This window comes from Protopterus annectens, chromosome 9.part0, assembly GCF_019279795.1.
Source record: "Protopterus annectens isolate FY-2018-M chromosome 9.part0, PAN1.0, whole genome shotgun sequence".
NCBI lineage: Eukaryota > Metazoa > Chordata > Ceratodontiformes > Protopteridae > Protopterus > Protopterus annectens.
In genome coordinates this window covers 26,460,367-26,483,111 of record NC_056743.1, presented here as the reverse complement: position 1 = coordinate 26,483,111, position 22,745 = coordinate 26,460,367, and the positions used below count along the sequence as shown (strand labels likewise).

The 22,745-nt window shown below is 41.2% G+C and overlaps 1 protein-coding gene across 3 annotated transcripts in view; it reads left to right on the top strand.

Moving 5' to 3' along the window:
* Positions 1 to 22,745, top strand: part of LRP4 (LDL receptor related protein 4) — a 2,374,694-nt gene that overhangs the window by 1,764,038 nt on the left and 587,911 nt on the right. For all 3 annotated transcript variants that reach the window (XM_044082533.1, XM_044082532.1, XM_044082534.1), the window contains exon 15: positions 21,194 to 21,370. In XM_044082533.1, the coding sequence (XP_043938468.1) occupies positions 21,194 to 21,370 (177 nt within the window). The remainder of the gene's footprint in view (positions 1 to 21,193; positions 21,371 to 22,745) is intronic.

The window sequence follows — 22,745 nt, the reverse complement described above, 5'->3', positions numbered from 1 at the left end:
CTATCTTTCTCATCAATTAAAATCCATGCCTCTGCCATTTCAGCTCATTACAATACGGAACCTCCTATTTTTTCACATCCTCTACTAAGACAGTACCTCAGAGGGGCAAAAAACATAAGACCCCCAAGGAGAGCACCAGTACCAACTTGGGATCTCAATTTTGTTTTAGAAAAACTCACACTGCCTCCTTTTGAACCAGCCAGCACAGCTGAAATAAAATTCTTATCATGGAAAACTGCTCTGCTCCTAGCAATAACTTCAGCAAGTAGAGTATCAGAGATACAGGCATTAATGGCTGTGGAACCTTTCATCATTTTTCACCAGGACAAACCCAACATTCATGCCAAAAGTAGTTTCCAATGTGGCCCTGAACCAAACCATTCATTTACCAACTTTCTACCCAAATCCCCGGAATAAAGGGGAGAGACTTCTGCACGCTTTGGATATACACAAACAGCTATGATTCTACTTGGACAAAACAAAAGTTTTCAGAAAGACTGAGCAACTGTTTGTAGCCTATGCTGCAGGATCACAAGGAAAGCCTATCACAAAACAGACAGTTTCAAAATGGATAGGACACTGCATCTGCTTCTGTTATGCACAACATGGCAAATCAGTGCCTAAGGTCATTAGGCCACATGCTACCAGAGCAGCATCCTCTTCAACAGCCTTTCTCAGAGGAGTACCAACCAAAGACATTTTAGAAGCTGCAACCTGGAGCACAGTGCACACTTTCACCAAGCACTACCACTTGCCTCTCTACTCTAAATCCAGAGCAGGCTTTGCCACTGCAGTCCTGCAGGGCCTGGTAGCCTCTCCAAATCCAATTTAGACCCAGTCGCCCAACCTCAGCTTTGGGTTTCTACCCAAGTGTAATGACTGCAACAGTGAAACATGATGAACATAGTACAGTTGTGTACCTACCATAAATGTAGATGTTCGAGTGTATTCACTGTTGCAGTCCCGGTTACCCACCTACCATCCCCCTTTTCATTGCTGGGACTTCTCTGTACTTCTCAACTCTATACAACCTATGTGATGTATTTGCTTGTAGATGAAGGAAATGTTTATATCAGTACATGCATGCTTTTTGGCATAATTCTATCTTTCCAGCCTTCCTATCTGGGGGCACCTGACATCTGGGGCAAGAAAAATTGAAGAAAATGGCGTCGGTTGCATCTTTTATACCCCTGGAGCACTGACGTCAGGGAAGAGGCGACAGCAACTGACGCCGGACCAAGACTTTGGAACTCGGGCCGACTGCGGGTTGCCTGCCGGCGGATAACCCAAGTGTAATGACTGCAGCAGTGAATACACTCAAACATCTACATTTATGGTAGGTACACAACTGTACTTTATGCAGGATACTAAATATAAAAACAATGTTTCATGGGCTGAGTCTGCTGATGAAAAGGTTATAGCACTGCAAATCAAGGTTGAACAAGGAAATTTTCCTCTTCTGATATTTTTCAAGTATTGGATATCAAAGAGGTGCTTGGTAGTGATTCTGAACATACTTTATACAAACAACAGTAGAGTCCATAGAAGAAGGGGAGGGGGTGATGGCAGTGATATTCAAAGCTTTGGAAATGTGGGAATTGATGAAAATAGTGCCACTAATGGTATGAGGGTACATAAAAGGAAGCTGAGTCAAGGGGCTAAAAAACATTCTGTTAAGAAAGGAAAAGGATGGTCTTGTTAACAGGATGAATGTGAATAGCTTGATTAATGAACATTGCAGATTACGGATTTTACATTTTTGTATACTGGCAGGGGATGATTTTATCTGTTTACCTGATACAAGATTACCTACCGATTTAAAAAAAAAAAAAAAAAAAAAAAAAAAAAAGACAGAGGTCATTTTGGGGCATAAACCTGTTTTAAGTTTTGGAATACATTTATGCTCTGGTATAGTTTTTTTGTTCAAATCGAGTATTTCTCTGTTATAGGTTCATAGGTTCACAGGTAAGTACTAGGCTATTGGCCCTAGGAGCCTATACAAGCCTAGCCAAGTGAAGTTCCTTGGCTTTTGCCATCCAAGAAAATTAGTTTCCTGTGCCCCTGTCAAGCAGAGCCACAGCAGTGATCCCCGGGGTGAATTTCCTATTTCCCATCCAATTGTCAAGATTTCTCTTAGAGTGCTAATGAGGAGCTTTGCTTGACATGAATGAGCAGCCTATTCCAGAACAAGGGAAGCGTCTGGGACAGGAATCTATCCCTCCACCATGTTCTGTTTATTGTGGTGACAAGGTTTAGGTCCCTGGAGCATGTGGCTCGGAGAGATTGGGATTTCTTTAAGTGTAGCATGCCCATTAGGTCTGGGTCAGACATGGCTTTGTACATTAGGCAGAAGTCGCCTCGGAGTAGGCGATGTGATGGAGTAGAGCTGGAGTTTTTTGAGAAGGTCAGCATATGGCATTTGTTTGAGGCAGGTAATCCTCATAGTGAGGTATTTCTGTGGCCTTTCCAGCTGCTGCAGATGTCTTGCGAGGTACATGCCAAATGGGGAGTTGTACTCTATGATGGGTCTAATACGGGATGAGTAGAGAGGAACGATGACCTCTTTTTTTCTGGAGGAGAACCCCTTTGTGATGAGGTGTGCCACATAGAAGGATTTCCTGACTACTTTGGCGATGTGATTATCAAAGGAGATACTACTATCCACTTGTGTCCCAAGGTCTCTTATCACACTTTCAGTGTTTATTAGGCTACCACCTATGTGGTAGCTCATGGGTACAGTGTTTTTCCAAAAGGGGATGACAATGCACTTTTTGGCATTGAGCTTTAGGACATGAGTTAGACACCAAGCATCAGTCTCAGTGAGGCCTGTTTGTAGAATGCCCACATCCTTAGGTGAATCGATTATGGCTCCTAGTTTGCAGTCGTCTGTGAATTTCATTAGCCAGAGACCACCTGTATTAGCCTGCACTTCAGAGAAGTCAATAATGAACAGGAGTGGACCCAGGACCGAACCCTGTGGTACTCCACTTGTCACTGGTCTGAAGTCGGATTTGGAGTCGTCTACTTTCACTGTGTGGGTTCTGTCATTGAGCCAGTTGGCCACCCATCTTGTGACATAGGGATTTATGCCTAGTCCAGTGAGTTTCTAGCAGTGAGTAATGTCAGAGTGGGGGATGATGTCAAAAGCCTTGGTGAAGTCAAGATAGGCAGTGTGCACCACCTTACCCTCATCTTCAGCTCTGGTGACTGCTTCAAAGAAGTCAGTCAGGTTTAGGAGGCATGATCTACCCTTTACAATCCCAAACTGAATGGGGTCCGAAGTTTGGAGGTTACCTATGTCTTTGTTTATAAGCTCTAGGATGATGCGTTCCATGGCCTTGCAGACCAGGCTCGGTAGGCTAATGGGATGGTAGTTCCCGGGGTCTGTGGTGGCACCCCCTTTGTGGAGAGGGATAATTGTTTCTGTTTGCCATTCCATAGGCACAAAGCCTGATGTGAGGCTATGGTTGAACATGGTACTTAGGTGGGGTACCAGTTCATTCTGTAGTCCCTGCAGAACGCATTCTGGGATGTTGTCTGGTCCCATGGATGCTGTGTTCTTGCCTTTGGAGAGTGCGGGCTTTACCTGTGCAGCTGTGATTTCTGGGGCTTTGAAATCATCTGGTATGGGGAATGGGCCCTTTGGTGGGTAAGGGGGGGGGGGTGACGTTAACACTGAACCTGTCTGCCAGGATGTTGGCAATATCAGTTGGTTCAGTAAATGTAGTGCCATTGTGCTGTAGTTCAGAGCAGATATGAGTATTGCCATTGAGATACTTGACATAGCTGTAGAAGGTTTTGTGGTCGTCTTTAGAATTCATGGTGATAGATATATTAATTGCTATTCCAGGACAAATTCTTGTTTACAATGTCTAATCCTGGTTGGGGATTTTAGACCCATGGTTTATGCCCATTAGTAAAAAATCTAGAGTAGATTTATGTCACATTTTGCAACATTTTTTAAGTGTTGTTTATCCCATTATTGTTGTAAGAAACTGAAACTGCCATATGTGAGCCGACAAAAGTGCAGTTGTAACATTACTGTATGAAATATTAGACTTGGGACCTTACATAGAGTCAACTTATCATAGAGGTAGATTATCCACTGAGCCTGGTTATTTTTCTTAAACAGATTTTTTTCTTTGATGTCTTCTGTTCTTATTCATGTAAATATAAGTTATCATATGAAACTATTTTTTTGAGCTTGTTAGCAGTGTATTTAGTTTAACAGCTGATTAAGGTAATAAAAAGTTAAGTGGGTAGGTAGAAAGAAGAGTGGAATGGAAATATAAGTTACATCTGATATGAGAGCAAGCAGTCACTTTGACTTCACTGAAAACTAGTCACAGTGGTGGGACCTTTATAATGCAAAACATGAAATTGTCTTTTGGTCTGTAGAAAAACAACTTCTCAGTAAAAAATAAATATGTATTTCTCTGCTTGGAAGAAGTGACAATTTTTTTTTGCAGTCTGTAGTCTGCCTAGAATGTGAAAGAGTTTTAGAAACACTTCTAGTTGCTAGAATACATATTCTTTTAGCAAAGCAACAGTATGTTATTTGAGGTGCTAAATAAGAAGCATCTCCCTTTTTTAATAAGATGTTAAAAAAGATTCCAAATTAATACTAGAGTGCTTTAATACTGTGTTATGGCCACCACCTAATCTGAAATAATGTAGATAATAGTTTAAATTACCCTACAGAGCTGCAGTATCCACAAATCATCCCTTGTGCGTTGTGCTCGGCACTCTGTTCAGGCAGCATTTCCTTGTATTCTGCAGCAGTCCCCCCGAACATTGGTTCTTTTGCTTCGCTAAAAACCTCACCTTTGAACCTTCAAACAGCGACCAGTCTGCTTGGAAAGTAAATTCTTATCTGGAAAGTACGTCCTTTGCCCTGCAATTTTTATCTGATAAATGATAATTGAACTCTGTTGTGTTTATTGTTAAGTGGTGTGCACACTAAGCTAGGACATTTATTCCAGGGCCCCCCCCCCACTTTAATTTTTCACCTTAGCCCCCTCCCTCCCTCAAAGCATCCTTCTAATTACGCTAACTTCCATTATGGCAGCAAACTGAAGTTGTCTGACTTCCCTTCCAGCAGTAGTTGATTAACCCCATATTTGATTTAAAAGACTGCCTGCTACACATAGCATGTGCTGTCTGTACTTTTGTATGTAATTGTAAGTAGAACAGACAAACTTAACAGCATGAACTTGCAGTGCTTCATAGTTCTGTGTTTAGCACAGACCTGCTGTTCCTGATTGGTTCTTGCAGACGCAGTCTTTCTGGCCAGATTTCTCTCTCTAATGTATTATTACTTTGAGTCTCTCTGCAAAAATGGCAAAACCAAATGTAGAACCACAGACCAAGAAGCAAATAAGATATCCGCCACGGAATCCAGACACAAAACGGAAGTTGTTTCAAAATGTAAAAATCTTTTATTCCAAACGAATGTTTTCGTTTGGAATAAAAGATTTTTACATTTTGAAACAACTTCCGTTTTGTGTCTGGATTCCGTGGCGGATATCTTATTTGCTTCTGTCTCTCTCTGCACCAAAGGTAGGCTTGCAGTTTCACCCTGGCTCCTCCCTTCAGTTTCCATTAGAATTTATAAGTATCTGTTCCCCTCCGGCGCCATTTATAAATTACCTTAAGAAGCTGCAGTATCCCCAACCCCTCCCTTGCCACATAAGTAATGATCTGTTGTAAATTAAACATTTACTTGCGATAGGGTCCTGATTAATTACTATAAGCAAATTCATTGTGTTTAAGTAATACTGTTTACATAAAAGTTGAATTTACTGTTTTACTGCTGCAGGTCAGATAACTGTTTGTTGTAAAAGTGCAAGCAGTAAAGTAGTTGAACGAGCATGGGAATTATACACCTTCCTGTTCCCTGCTACTAGATTCAAGTTGAATAGCGACGGTGTTTTCATAACCTACTATTCGTGAATTACCTTTTTAAAGTTTATAGCTGGCTGAACTATTGATCTAATTGCTCAAATTTCACTATTTGTGTAATGCAAAGCACATTCTCCAACTGCTAACTTTTGCCCTGAAGTTCAAATGTGATACATTCAGGTTGCTACAGCAATCATGAGCAATGTTGTAAGGTGTGTAGACAGTGCGTACTCATTCCAGAACTGTTTGTGCATTGTACGTGCTAATCCTAACCCAACCCACTGTTAAATTTGTTTATATTGCTGTGCAACAGTTTGTCTCTGTAATGTAAGTCAGTAAATATTTTTTTACACTTTACTAATTATTAATCAGGTTCGTTGAAAAGTTGCCATGACATGTGATTTGAGATAATGAATTATAACTTATTTAAGGTAGTTCCTTACTGAAGCATATTAAGTCTCTCTAATTTCCCTCCCAACTTACTCTTGTTTCTCTCCTTTTTACCTTCATTGTGTTCTGGCAATATTTCTTTCTAGTCTACAGCAGTCACCCTAACATCAGGTCTTTTGCTTTGCTAAAACCCTCATCTCTGAACTTTCAGACAGCGACCAATGTGCTCAGAAAAGAAATTCTTATCTACAAAGTACGTCCCTTGCCCTGCAATTTTTATCTGATAAGTGATGCATGAACTGTGTTGTGCTTATTGCACATTAAGCTAGGACGTTTATTCCAGGGTTCCTCCCCACACCCACTTTTCACCTTAGCCTCCCTCCCTCCCTCAAAGTATCCTTCTAATTACCATAACTTCCACTATGGCAGCCAACTGAAGTTATCTAACTGACTTCACTCCCAGTAGTAGTTAATAAACCTCATATTTGATTTAAGACTGTGTGCCTGCCTGCTACACACAGCATGTGGTGTCTGTACTTTTATATGCAATTGTAAGTAAAGCAGACACACTTACAACTTGAACTTACAGTGCTTCATAGTTCTGTGCTTAGCACTGATGTGCTATTCCTGATTGGGTCTTTCAGATGATGTCTTTCTGGCCAGGTTTCTTCCCACTCCGCCCTTGCTTCTCTCGAGCTCACTCCACTCCCCAACCCTTTATTCCCACCCACCCCCACTTGCTCTACATTTATACTTTATCCCTTTTGTCCACTCCCCTTTCAGCCCACCTCCTGTTCACACCCTTCAATCATCACTCCCTTCCTCCAACCTCGCCACATCCCCTACTAATAGCTCAACCTTTAAAACTGAAACTCTGTACTTAACCACACTTCCAGACCTGTTCCTCCCAAACCCACTAAAGTACTTCCACTACACTCTTAATTTTCTTAGCCCTTCTTCACCCCAGCACTCTTTGTACAAATTTCATCTACTACCCTATCCCCTCTACCTAACTCATCCTTCACTTATCAACCCACCTTTGTGTCCAACTTTTCTCTCAACTACCTCCTCTCCCTCCCTTAACATGCATCTCATCTTTATTACTACTCCTCTTCTTCTGTCTCTCCTGATTTCATAACATGTTAATTTATCACCCAGAAACTTGCTTCCTACTCTTACACACTCATTAAAAGATATGGAAACGCCCCAAACTTTACTAATAGAGTCCTCTTTATTCAACCTCTCAAACATACTCCTACACGAGATCAAATTAGTCCTACACCTCACACACACCCTCAAATCTAAACCTAAATACCACACCTACTGCTCCAGCATTGCTTCACTAATTGTATTCACCCAGAATTTATTACTTTCAGGTGATATTCACCCCAAATCCAGTCCATCTCTTCTTACCAACTTCTCACCCCCTTCTCTCTTCACCCCCTCTCCCCCTCATCCCTCTTCCACCTCTGAGTGCTTAACTATGCTCTCAATTAACATCCATAGTATTCTCAACAGTCAGTGAATGCCATTTGTGGATAACCCATCATACTCCTGACATAACAACTCTCTCTGAAACCTGGCCCAAACCCCACATTTCAGGTAATGAATTTCTACTGCCTGGATACAATATCTTCCACTTGGTCCTTAAAAAAAGAGGTGGTGTTGCTATACCGTACTGTAATCAACTTAACATGTTCCTTTTGTCTATCTCACGCCCCATCTTTCACCTTGCAGAACTTCCAACAGTAAATTGCAAACTGAACAATCCTAAAAAGCTCACAATTGCTGTCATATACATCCCTCCAGGTAACAACATCCCCATCCTTGAACATGTTCTCTCTTGGGTCCCTCACTCTGTATCTCTAGCTTTAACCCCTATGTATTTAATGATAGACTTTCCAGTAAAAACTGGTCCTTTCTTTTTAACTTACCCTTTGATGATGCCATACACAACTTTAGCCTAATTTTTCTAGACATTCTCAACTCCCTTACTCCCCTTAGGGAAATAAGAGTAAAGTCTCTCTTTGCTGCCTGGCTTTCACAGTCCACTCATTCTCTAATGCACAAGAGATAACGTTTGGAAAAACTGGCTAATAACCAAATCCCATACCCACCTCCAAACCTATAAAAACTCCAGAACCTTGCCAAAAACATGTCAATAATGATAAGCAAAACTTCTGCCTAAAGCCACAAGCAAACTACCACAGCAATTCTGGAATGCAATTAACAAGATTCTCTACCCAGGTAGCCTCAGTATACCTAACCCATGTCCTAAAAACTCTCCATTCATAACTGCCACCATTCTTAACTCCTACTTCAATTACATCAGCAGACTAACCCAGAGTAATCACACCTCCCAATTTCTCAATTCCACCCCTATTATCAACCCACAAAACCTCCTTCTCACTCAACCCAGTCCCCACATCTTATTTAAAATCCCTACTTAGCAAACTAAAGCATTGCTCCCCCTCTGCTGATAATCTTTCTACCCCTCTTCCTATAGCTTGCCACTAGCTTGATAACCTACCAAATCTCTATTCTGATCAACACATTTATCCAAGATTTAGGCAATGTCCCAGACACAGATCTTCCAACATAAAAGAGCTGTCAAAAAGCAAATTGAAGGTCATGCTGCTTAACGCTAGGAGCCTTAACCTGAAAATGCACTCACTGGAGGCTCTCATCGCACTGGAAGATGCCGACATCTGTACAGTCATGAAAACTTGGTTCAAGGCTGTGGAGAGCACCCCTGCCTTACCAGGCTGTACACCATTCTACACATTCCGACCCCAAAATGTGGTCTGGAAGACTAAGGGTAGTGTAGTTGTTATTTTCATTAGACAAATATACCATCAGACTGATTTGCCAGCATGATGCACTAGAATTTCTCCAGGTGCAGTTGACAATTGGCAAGACACCCATCCAAGTTATAGCCAAATATAGACCCCCCCTCCATGACTCAGGACACCCAGATCTCCTAGCTGGACCTACTTGACTCCATCAAGGTACCCCCTAACACGCTGATCCTTGGTGACGTTAACTACCCCACGATAAAGTGGGTGAACTATTCCTGCTCTAATGCACTCACCCAAAGATTCCTGACTTTATCAGTTGTAACACACTAGACCAACTTATCTCTTCCCCCTCAAGGGGAAATAGTATTGTAGACTTGGTTCTCACCAGCATGGGTGACTGCTGCACCACGCCTATAGTAAGTTCTTCCCTGGTGTGATCAGACCATCGGTCTGTCTCATTCAAAGTGTCTGTGCTGTTCAATTCCACCCAGCAATAACTAGGCTAAGAAACGTCTCAAAAACTGACTGCAACCTTCTAAGGGAGGGTATTAGTAACTTCACACCACCAGCCCCCTTCAGAGGATGCAGACAACTATGCTGAACAGTATGCCAGTGCAGTATACAAGCACCTGTACAACTGCATGGACTCGGCCATACCCAACAGAACTCAAACCTGCTCCTCAAGGAAACACAAACTTATCTGGTAGACATCCTCTATCAACAGACTTTACAACAAAAGAAAGAAACTGTTGTCCAAGGGTAAAAAGGCACAAATTCACAATTGGAAAAACTCCGTCCTTACACTCGACAAGCAAATTTGATCACTAGTGAAAACCCCAAAGCCAGTTATGAATCGAAACTAGCCTCTGAAACAAAGGCTAACCGCAAAGCCTTTTTCAATTACGTCAGAAACCTCCATGACAAAGCCCAGGTTTGTTCCAAATTAGCTCTTAACAGTACCATTTACACTGACCCTGTTGACTTAGTCAACCTGCTAGCAGATAGGTTCATTGCAAACTCTGCCCCCCCCCCCAAAGGCCCATTTGACATCCCCAATACTTGCCCCACACCTCACATCTCCATAGATTAAGTGTTAAAAACCCTATTCAAGGCAAAGAACACAGCTTCCATGGGACCTGATAGTATCCCAGGCTGTATTCTGCAACATCTCCAACAAGAACTAGCCTCGCCATTGAGCACCCTGTTCAACCATAGCCAAAGTGCAGGATTCATTCCAGCAGAGTGGAGAGCTGCCATTGTCATCCCTTTGCACAAAGGTGGTGCCACTACTGACCCTGGAAACTGTCACCCCATTAGCTTGACAAGTCTGATGTGTATGGCCATGGAGTGTATTAATGTGGACCTCATAAACAAGGACATAGGTGATCTCCAAGCACTTGACCCCACCCAGTTTGGATTTGTCAAGGGCAGATTGTGCCTGTTGAACCTGGTTGACGTTTTTTAGACTGTCACCAAGGCACTGGATGAGGGAAAGTCAGTACATATTGCTTACCTTGACTTAGCCAAAGCCTTTGACACAGTCCCCCACTCAGTCATCATTGAAAAGCTAACACAACTTGGCGTAAATCCCTGTCTCATTAGGTGGGTAGCCAACTGGCTCACCAATACTACCCACAAGGTTAAAATAGGTGCCACCACCTCCGACAGCAGACCAGTCACTAGTGGTGTTCCTCAGGGATCTGTCCTGGACCCCTGTTGTTTGGTATCTACTTCTTAGAGGTCCAGGCAAAGACAAAAGGCCTGTGGCTGACCAGGTCTGCAGCCATTTCTAAGTTGGGTGTTGTCATTGACTCCCCAAATGATGTTAACATACTACAGAGAGTCTCACAGCAACATATGACTGGTGCCAAAGTCATGGCCTTAAGTTAAATGCAAAAAATATGTTATCATACCATTTAGCAAAAACATGGACTCTACTGATTACCACATCAGCGGAACCCCCCCAAGCACACAACCTGTGGTGAGAGACCTGGTTACACAGGTTGACAACAATCTCGCATTTGACCATCTTGTAGCAGCACTGGTCAGAAAAGCCTTTTACTTGGTTCATCTCATAAGTAAAGGGTTTGCATCCAGAAAATAGGAGGTTATTACCTCTCTGTACTCCTCCCTCATTAGGGTAGTAATTGAATATAACACCCCATTTGGTACATCTCCAAACACCTGCACAAACTGGAAAGGCCATAGAAATACCTCACAAAGAGAATCCATGTCCTCCAACACATGTCCTATGTGGACAGGCTCAAATCACTGTCACTCTACTTGGTATCGTACTGATTGCTCAGAGGTGATCTGTGTCTCACCTACAAGGCAACCTGAGACCCTGCTCCATATCCATAAGTCTGACTCCTCACACATTACCCGATTGAAAGACTTAAAGCTAATATGTGACATTAACAAAATCTGATGGAGAGACAGGTTTGTCTTCCAGAGGCTGTCCCATCTCTGGAATAGACTCCCGTACACATCAAACCAAGTACATCGCTGACCCTCTTCAAGTACAACTTTGATGAGTGGATGGGAAACCTCAAATGTTTCACAGGGGTTCCACCTGTGTTGCTCATTGACAGGGGCTACAGGTGCTGACTGAGGTTTCTTTTCTGGGGATAAACTCTTAGCTAGGCTTGCAAGAGCCCCAGGGCCATTAGCCTAGTAATCTCCTATGATCCTAAGAATCTACAGTCCCCGATATCTGGAAGAAATGCTACATTATAGCTATCCACAAGGCCACTCCATTGGTCTCTATAACTACAGGCCCATACCCATTCTATCTCCTCTATCAAAACTTCTTGAAAAATGCATACATAATCAGTTTCTGTATTATCTTCTCTGGGAAAATTTACTAACTGCTACCCAGCAAAGCATCCCGCCCTAACCACAGCTCAGCTACGGCTGTAATTTCTTTCACATATGCTGTCTCTGAAGCCAGAGACAACAATAAACTAGTCTCCTGTCTCTTCCTGGATCTCTCTAAAGCCTTTGACACTGTCTCTCACAACAAGCCCCTGACCAAGCTGTCTGACCTTAATCTGCCCAACCCTATTTGTACACCAACAGGCTACAGTCCGTCAAGTGGATCACCTCCTCCTCGCCCTTCTTCCCTGTCCAAATGGGTGTACCACAGGGATCCATCCTCTGACCCCAACTGTTTAACATCTTCCCTAACTGTCTTAACACTTCCTGCTCGTACTTCTCTCTCAGTCAGTCAGCTGATGATTCTACATTCATCTCCACTTCTGACAATATCTCTTACCTTCACACTCTAACACAAATGCATTCAAATCTGCCGAAAGATGGTTAAGGACAACTAACTCATATTCATCCCCAAAACAAAAAAAAACTTCTCCTATTCCTCCCAAATCTCTTTCACATCACAAATCTACTTTTACTATCACATCACTTGATAACATGGCAATTAACATAGAAATGCACACAAATCTCCTAGTTGCTATCATAGGCCAATTAAAATTTGATCTTCATGTCCAAAATTGCAATAAAAATGGGCTTGCTATATGGTAGCAAAATATTCCTCTCCAAAGACTCCTTAGCCCATGCTTACCTTCTTACCAATCTTCTGTATGCCTCTCCAATCTTAACCAACTTGCAGTCCTCACTAATGTCCAAGCTGAAACTCGCTTCTAACAAAGTTGCCAGATTTGCTGCAAATAAACCAACAACTCTCATCACTGCATTTCTCTCAAATGCCTACATTGGCTAATATTCCCCCAACAACTCATACTAATTTAACTGCTTCTTACTCACTCCTTCCTCAGCAAACCTACTTCCTGCCCAGTCATCTCATCCTTCCTCTCCTTCTGTACTCCCAAGCTCTCTCTCTGAAGCTCAGACCAACTGCTCTTGGAAATGTATAAGCCCAAAAGAACTATTGGCCAACTTCTTCACAGCTACTCAATTGCTCTAGCCTGCAACAAACTTATTGAACATCAGAACTATAATCAATACCAGCCTCTTTTAAAAAGCTTTAAAAGATACCCTCCTGAACTCTTGGATTTGTTCCTGCCAACGCCCAACATAATTCCTTCTGTATTACTCTTCTAGACTATCTGTCTTTTAATCCACCTGCCCATTGTCTTGATACCACCTCTGCACTTGTTTGCGTATCTCAAGTAAATTTGTCGTCATCAAGTAAAGTCAAAGTCAAGTCACATTTTATTTATATAGCACCTTACAGACATAAAATGCCACCAAAGTGCTTTACAAAAATGCAAAAAAATAACATTCAAACATAATCAATCATCCTACACTACTAAAAGCCAAATCATAAAAATAAGTCTTAAGCTTTGATTTAAAAACTGCCACTGAAGAAGACTGCCGAATGTAAAGTGGAAGCTCATTCCAAAGTTTTGGAGCTGTGACAGAAAAAGCTCCGTCTCCCCTCATCTTTAATCGATCGTGACATCGGGACCACAAGCAAAGACAAATCTTCTGAACGAAGTGCCCGAGCAGGAACATAAGGATGCAACATCTCTGATAAATAAGTTGGGGTCAAACCATTTAAAGCTTTAAACACCAATAACAAAACTTTAAAACGAATCCAGTAAAAAACAGGTAACCAATGTAAAGCTGCCAATATGGGCATAGCATGATCAAACTTACGTTTGCCTTCCAAAAATCTCCCAGCAGCATTTTGAACAAGCTGTAGACGAGATAAGGCACCATGACTCACTCCAAATAAAATGGAGTTACAATAGTCTAGACGTGAAGTTATAAATGCATGCACCACAGTTTCAAGATCACACCTAGACAAAAATGGTTTTACCTTAGCCAAACGTCTTAACTGGTAAAAAGAAGATGCCACAACCCCATTTATATGACCCCTAAAACACAGATCTTTGTCCATTTTTACTCCCAAATTGACAACAAAATCCTTCAAATAAGGAGTCAATTCACCACAGTCTACCATGGAGGAATCAGTATAACGACTTGGACCAAAAAGCACTACTTCTGTCTTCCCTTCATTAAGACTTAGAAAGTTTTCCACCATCCATGTCTTAAGCTCACATAAACAATCCAGAACCTTTGATACTGATCGACCACCAGCCTCATCCAAGGGTAAATAAAGTTGACAATCATCAGCATACAAATGAAAGTCAATACCATATTTCCGTAGAATATCTCCCAGAGGCAAAATATAAATACAAAACAACAAAGGCCCTAAAATTGAACCCTGTGGAACTCCCCAAGGAAGATGGGAAAAATCAGATGAAAAACCACCCATCTGAACACACACCATTCTATCAGAAAGGTAAGACCTAAACCAATTTAACGCCAAACCAGTAATTCCCACATAATGCTCAAGACGGTGCAACAGCACCTCATGATCAACTGTATCAAAAGCAGCTGTCAAATCCAACAACACTAATAATACAGATTTTCCTCCATCATTTGCAAGAAAAATATCATTCATAACTTTCAACAAGGCTGTCTCAGTACTATGTAATGGTTTAAAACCAGATTGAAAATTTTCTAAGAAATTATTTTTATCTAGGAAATCCAACAATTGGCCATAAACACATCTCTCCATCACCTTACTCAAAAAAGGCAACTTAGAAATTGGCCTATAATTAGCTAACACGGATGCATCAAGCCCCGATTTCTTCAATAGTGGATGTATAACCACTCTTTTAAAATCATTGGGCACAACACCAGAAACTAAACTAGTGTTGATTATTGTCAGTATAACTGGGGCCACTGTTAAAGACACATCCTTACAAACAAACGAAGGTAAAACATCATCAGGAGAACCACTAGGCTTAGCCTCATTTATCATTTTAACCAAATCTGACAATACTTTTGGGTGAAAAGCACATAATTTCTCAGAAACAGGGATCAAAGGACCCTGTAAAGGAACTACAGGCACGGCCATTCTTAAATTAGCAACCTTATCCATAAAGAACGTAAGAAAATCATTACATATTGTAGTTGAAGCCTGTACTGGAAAATAATCTTGATCATGTCCTTTCCCTCCTGTCAGTCAACTATAACTGGCTGTAATTCTATTCAATATATTTTATATTTGCTACTCCCCAGTCACCTGATTTCTCCCACTTTCTACCATGCCATAAGATTACGCTTTCATGTAGCTTCAGGAAAGTACCTACCTTATGACATATATGTACCTATGATAAACACAGTATGTCTCCTTGTAAAATTACCTAATGATCTGTATATTTCTGTACTACAGTTGAGATTTTATTGGCAACTTCAGTCTCCCTTATATTTGACTCTGCCTTGTATTCGAAGCACTCTGTGCCTAATGTTGTGACTGTTTTGTTAATGTCTCTGTATGGAGCTTTTCTCCCTGGGCCTTTGCTGAAATTAGACTCTAGCTCAGTCGAACTAACATGGTTAACAAATGTCAAAATGTAGTAAATAAATAAGTAAACACATGTTCAAATCTTGTTTTCCCCCTGTGACACTGTTAAAGCACAATGGAATATCCCACACATTTTTTGCAGAAAATATTAACATGTTAGATGGTCACATATCTTTGTCAAAATTAGACTTTGTTTTGCTGGATCTTTCTGCTGATCCATTTCCAGGTGTAGATGGCATTACCTATGAGTTCTATAAAAATATGTTCGAAAGAGAGAAACTTATTTTTCTCAAAGTATTAGATGAATAGTTAGATACAGATATAATTAGTGAGTCTGTAATACTGTTATGAGATTTATATTTAAAAATTAAAAAGAAAGGCCACAAATAAAATGTTCAAAATTGCAGGCCCATTACGTTATCAAATTCAGATTATAAAAAAAATACTGCAAGTTATACAAGTCATATTTTTTATATTAATTTCAAACTGGTCTTTTTGGAGTGAAGAGGAGACTGAGCATGGAAATGTTAGCAGTGTGACAGGAAATCATTGATAGTACTACTCATGCCAAGAAAGGCTTGCTTTTGTCATATGAAATCCAGAAAGCTTTTGATAATTCACATAAAAGTTTATGGGCTATACTAAAATCTTGCAGCACTAGTACTAAATTATTGCATGTTCTACACAGTATTTATGAAGATTCCTGGGATAATAGTAAATGGTCACCTTGGTAATAGAATTAAAATTTGTTGAGGTGTCAAACATGAGTTGCCATTGAATGGCCTGTTGTTTAACTTTTGATGAATGCTGTTATAGAGGAATGTTCTGTATCTTGTAAGGAATCTGTGTCAAATAGAGTCATGCCCTACTCTACTAATAGTGTTTTTCTTATGCCGAGGATTTTAATCTTGTATTTAACTCGTAATATTGTATTTGTTATAAATATGATTATACTGGGAAAATTAGGTTATATAGGACAAGTTTTTTTTATTTCCAAAAAAGAAAGAGAATATACTTTTAGACATATTTTTGTTGTCTTGGGGAAATCAGTTAAACACTATTAAGAGAAATGTTACCGTTTAACAAAAAGGATGGTGGGCTAGGTCTAATATTCTATTGTCTGTTTAACCTCTGTGCATTTGTACTGGATACTTCTTAGGCAGCAACATGACGGAGTGGATTTGCTTAGTAAATTATGAAAAAATATGATATTACTTGAGAGAATGTGTTTATAGGTAAATGTAAGAGACTGTGCCTAATGACATCTTAAAATAATGCACTTATATAATACTTAGTTGGAAATTTACGGATTCTTTACATTTTAACTCCAGAAAAAAGTCTGTGTGTGTGTGTGTGTGAGTCTGTGTGTGTGTGTGTGTGTGTGTGTGTGTGTGTGTGTGTGTGTGTGTGTGTGTGTGTGTCTGTGTGTGTGTGTGTCTGGGTCTGTGTGTGTGTGTGAGTCTGGGTCTGTGTGTGTGTGTGTGTGAGTCTGGGTCTGTGTGTGTGTGTGTGAGTCTGGGTCTGTGTGTGTGCCTTGGTCTGGGTCATATGTATAATGTATGTGCATATGTGATGGATTCTTGATTGGTAGGTCATGGGAAAATATTTCCCCTCATAATTTATAAAGTATTAACCATGGAAAACATAGGTTCAAAAATATTAAGGAAATTTAAGACTTTTTATAAAGACTCTTAAGCAAATTACCGGTTTAAGGTGACGTGAAGTACAGGGTTAGAGCTCAACCTTGGTGTCATATTTGTAATGTTGAAGAAACCTTTTTGCATGCTTTGACTGTTCCAGAATTCAGTTATTTTGGCAAATGCTTTTATGTTCTTATAACGTTGAATTTCTTTTTCCTATCACATTAGATACAATACTGTATGGATATTGCCCCAGGGGCAGCAATATCCTAGACCTGGTCATTACCAACATGGGCGACCGGTGTTCCACACCAGAGATCAGTTCCTCGGTCAGATCCGACTACAAGCTGATCAGCCTAGACATCCACATCCCGCCCCCACCCCCATTAGGGAAACCACCATAAAAAATTTCTCCAAAGCCAACTTCACGCATCTTAAGACAGAAGTGGCAAACTTCACAACACACATGCAGATGGACAATAGAGGTATGACTGCTGAATCCTACACAAATGCACTTTATAAGCACTTACACGAGTGCATGGATCGTGCTATCTCTAAGAGAACCAAGATGCTATCCTCCAAAAAAGGAAGCCAATCTGGTGGTCCCCTGCTATAAACAAACTATAAAACAAAAGAAAGAAACTGTTGGAAAAAAGAGTAAAATCCCATGACTGGAAGAACTCCCTAGGCAGCCTCAGTAAGAGGCTGAGATTCCTCAAAAAATCATCCAAAGCTAGTTAAGAAAACAAAATCACCACTGATTCTAAAGACAATCATAAAGCATTCTATAGCTATGTCAAGCATCTCAGTGGCAACACTCAGATCTGCTCTGAGTTACAGCACAATGGCCAGATCTGCTCTGAGTTACAGCACAATGGCACTAAATATACAGAACCAACTGATATTGCCAACATCCTGGCAGATAGGTTCAGTGTTAACTTTACCCACCCACACCCCCTAAAGGGCCCATCTCTGTACCGGAAGAATGCAACGTTCCTGTAATCACGGCTGCACAGATAAAAACCACACTCTCCAAACCCAAGACCACAGCATCCATGGGACCTGACAATATCCCAGGCTGCATTCTACATGAACTACAGAATGAACTGGCACCCCACCTAAGCACCATGTTCAGTCATAGCCTCACCTCAGGCTTTGTGCCCACTGAATGGCACACAGTGATGGTTATCCTACTCCACAAAGGGAGAGCCACCACGGACCCCGGGAACTACTGCCCCATTAGTCTAACGAGCCTGGTCTGCAAGGCCATGGAACGTATCATCATGGAACTTATAAACAAAGACATTGGTAATCTCCAAACTCTGGATCCCACCCAGTTCGGGTTTGTAAAAGGCATATCATGTCTCCTAAACCCGATTGACTTCTTTGAAGCAGTCACCAAAGCTGTAGACGAGGGCAAGGTGGTTCACACAGCCTATCTAGATCTTGCCAAGGCTTTTGACACCATCCCCCACTCTGAAATTGTAGATAAACTCACTAAACTAGGTATAAATCCCTATGTCACAAGATGGGTTGCCAACTGGCTCACTAACAGAACCCACACGGTGAAAGTAGCAGACTACAAATCCAACTTCAGACCAGTGACAAGTGGAGTACCACAGGGTTCAGTCCTGGCTCCTCTCCTGTTTGGTATCTACTTTTCTGAAGTACAGGCTAACACAGAAGGTCTTTGGCTAATGAAATTTGCAGATGACTGCAAACTTGGAGCCATAATTGAAGCTCCTAACGATGTGGGCATCCTACAAAAAGGCCTCGCTGAGACAGATACCTGATGTCAAAGCTATGGCCTCAAGCTCAGTGCCAAAAAGTGCATTGTCATCCCCTTTGGCAAAAACTCTGTACACGAGCTGCCACATAAGTGGTAGTCTACTTAACACCGAAAGTGTGATGAGACCTTGGGACACAGCTGGACAGTAGTCTCTCCTTTGATAATCACATCACCACAGTAGTCAGGAAATCCTTCTACGTGGCATACCTCATCACAAAAGGTTTCTCATCCAGGAAAAAAGAGGTCATTGTTCCCCTCTACTCGTCACTCATTAAACCCATTATAGAGTACAACACCCCTTTTGGTGTGTACCTCACAAGACATCTACAACAACTGGAAAGGTCGCAGAAATATCTCACAAAGAGGATTACCGGCCTCAAACAGAGCCCTACGCAGACAGTCTCAAAACATTCCAGCTTTACTCCGTCGCATATCGCCTACTTAGAGGCAATCTCTGTCTAACATACAAAGCTATGTCAAACCCAGAGCTGTTGGACATGCTCCACTTAAAGAAATCCCAATCCCTCTGAACTACATGCTCTAGAGACCTAAACCTTGTCACCACAATAAACAGAACATGGTGGCGGGATAGATTCCTGTCCCAGTGACTTCCCATACTCTGGAACAAACTACCTATCTATATCAAACAAAGCTCCTCATTAGCACTCTTAAAGAAAAATCTTGATGATTGGATGGGAAATAGGAAATTCACCCTGGGGATCACCTCTGTGGCTCTGCTCGACAGGGGCACAGGAAAATAATTTTCTTGGGTGGCGAAAGCCAGGGTACCTTTTTGGTTAGGCTTATATAGGCCCTAGGGCCGATAGCCTAGTACCTATCTATGAACCTATGAACCTAATACTATAGGTCTTTGCCTATTATGTATGTTTGATTGATAGATTTTTGTTGGGGTATGTTGACATATTTGGGTAGTGAGATGTGAAGAATGATTTCTTAAAATTGTTGATGTTGGGAGAGTGAAGGAAGTGGTTGAGGAAGAAGTGGTGGGGGAATACATGCTTATGTTTCCCAAAATTATACTGTTGAATTACTGGACATGTTTTTTTATTGTAGTACTTTTTACTGTGTACATATTTTTTACCCTTGTTGATTATGTGATGTTCTTGCTTGTTGTCGTAAATAAAAATCCCCTAGTCTTTTACATCCACCTGCATGACCACAAACTAAAATAAATTGGACCTCAGTTTAATGCCTCATCCAAAAGCTCTCTCACACACACACCTGGTAGATGGATTGTGGACTCTGCAGTGCAGCATAAGAGAGGAGGTTGCTGCAGTCCTGAGTGTGTTGTCCTTTGGATGAGTTGTTAAACTGAGGTCCCACCTGCTTGCATTGGTTTAAATAAAGTTTACTGTGACTTTGACTTTGGTGGTAACTCAGGTGGATGTAAAAGATCTCACACCTCCAAACAGAAAAGACTAAGGGAAGTTCCCTGATGCCCTGGCCAAATTTCTCCTAGTAGTATAAATACCACCTTGGGTCTTTCCTGGAAAGAGGCCACCAGCCTAGTGGGAGTAACTTGGTCAGCAAAGGATAAACAAATTAAAAAAATGGTAAACACCGTCTCAGATTCCAGACTCTGGGCAGAGCACTATGTAATACATAGTATTAGTAAAACACAAACACCACCATCTAACTTTCCCTATCCATGTGTGAGCAATAACCTATATACGAGTGTATGTACATGTGTGTGTGTGTGTGTGTGTGTGGGGGGGTGTATGCTCTTATATGTATATTTGCTTGAATATATGTATATATATATATATATATATATATATATATATATATATATATATATATATATATATATATATATATATATATGGAAACTTAAAACATTTATATACTCTTATTCAGTTGTGAAATATCTTGCAATGCTCTAACAAGTTCTTATCTACTCTCATTGTATATTTTGTACCAAAAGGGGGATATCCTCTTTATGTATACTAATGGCTGTAAAGTCTACAGTCTGTATGCTACTAGTCTGTAATGTCTCTCTTGTAAATTTTTCTTCTGTCTGTAAACTTACGGAGTTTTTCTCCCTAGGACTCCGCTGACAATGGGCACTTGTTGTCCAGTCGGACTATCCAGGCAAATACATGTTAAATAAAATAATGTAAGTGTCAGTCTATGAGGGTTAGAGAACCAAGCAGTTGAGCTGGTAGTAATGCCCTGTGCAGTACTGGGACCAGGATTAGGACATGTACACGTGCACACTTGTTAGCAGTTATCTGTTCTAAAGCTAAAATTCATTGAACACGTGATGTACTGATGATCTGTGATGCTTAACTCCTAGGTTTGCCTCACCCTTTTGCCATCACAGTGTTTGAAGACAGTTTGTACTGGACTGACTGGCACACAAAGAGCATAAACAGTGCAAACAAATTCACGGGCAAGAACCAAGAGATAATCCGCAACAAACTGCATTTCCCAATGGATATTCATACACTTCACCCACAGCGTCAGCCAGCAGGTAAGAAGAGCAATGTAGATGCAGCAGTGTGCTGATCTCTAAGAGGGAAATCATAAGCATGGATATGTGCTGACTTCTAAGAGGGAAGTGATAGGTAAAGCTGTGTGCTGGTCTCTAACAAAGGCAGTGATCGATACAGCAGTGTGCTGGTTTCTAAGATGGAAGTGATAGCTACAGCAGTGTGCTGGTTTCTAACAAGGGAAGTGATAGGTACAATAGTGTGCTGATTTCTAAGATGGAAGTCATAGGTACAGCTGTGTGCTGGTTTCTAAGATGGAAGTGATAGGTAAAGCTGTGTGCTGGTCTCTAACAAAGGCAGTGATCGATACAGCAGTGTGCTGGTTTCTAAGATGGAAGTGATAGCTACAGCAGTGTGCTGGTTTCTAACAAGGGAAGTGATAGGTACAATAGTGTGCTGATTTCTAAGATGGAAGTCATAGGTACAGCTGTGTGCTGGTTTCTAAGATGGAAGTGATAGGTAAAGCTGTGTGCTGGTCTCTAACAAAGGCAGTGATCGATACAGCAGTGTGCTGGTTTCTAAGATGGAAGTGATAGCTACAGCAGTGTGCTGGTTTCTAACAAGGGAAGTGATAGGTACAATAGTGTGCTGATTTCTAAGATGGAAGTCATAGGTACAGCTGTGTGCTGGTTTCTAAGATGGAAGTGATAGGTAAAGCTGTGTGCTGGTCTCTAACAAAGGCAGTGATCGATACAGCAGTGTGCTGGTTTCTAAGATGGAAGTGATAGGTACAGCAGTGTGCTGGTTTCTAACAAGGGAAGTGATAGGTACAATAGTGTGCTGATTTCTAAGATGGAAGTCATAGGTACAGCAGTGTGCTGGTTTCTAACAAGGGAAGTGATAGGTACAGCAGTGTGCTGGTTTCTAAGATGGAAGTGATAGGTACAGCAGTGTGCTGATTTCTAACAAGGGAAGTCATAAGCACAGCAGTGTGCTGATTTCTACATCCCCGCTATGTATATATACTAACTCCAAGGTCGCACTGAACAGCGAAAGACAGTAAACCCACCATCACACATTCTACACCCCCCTTGCACAAACACAGGTCAAATACATACAAACATCAGCACTCTCAACGCTTAGACACTCACACTCTTGCGTACCTACCCTAACCCACACCTGAAACTCCCCAACGCACTCACATACACACAAACCCTCCCTAAAACCCTTTAAAAAAATGACACTTACTAACTTGCCATCAGTGCTACCGGTTCGACAATTCCGGGTTCGATATTCTGCAGTTTCGCACAACTGCAGTTTCGACATTTTGGTCTCAAGATGCTGAAATTCGACATTTCAGTATTTCACTATTCCAAAGTAAACCTATATATATGTGTGTGTGTATATATATATATA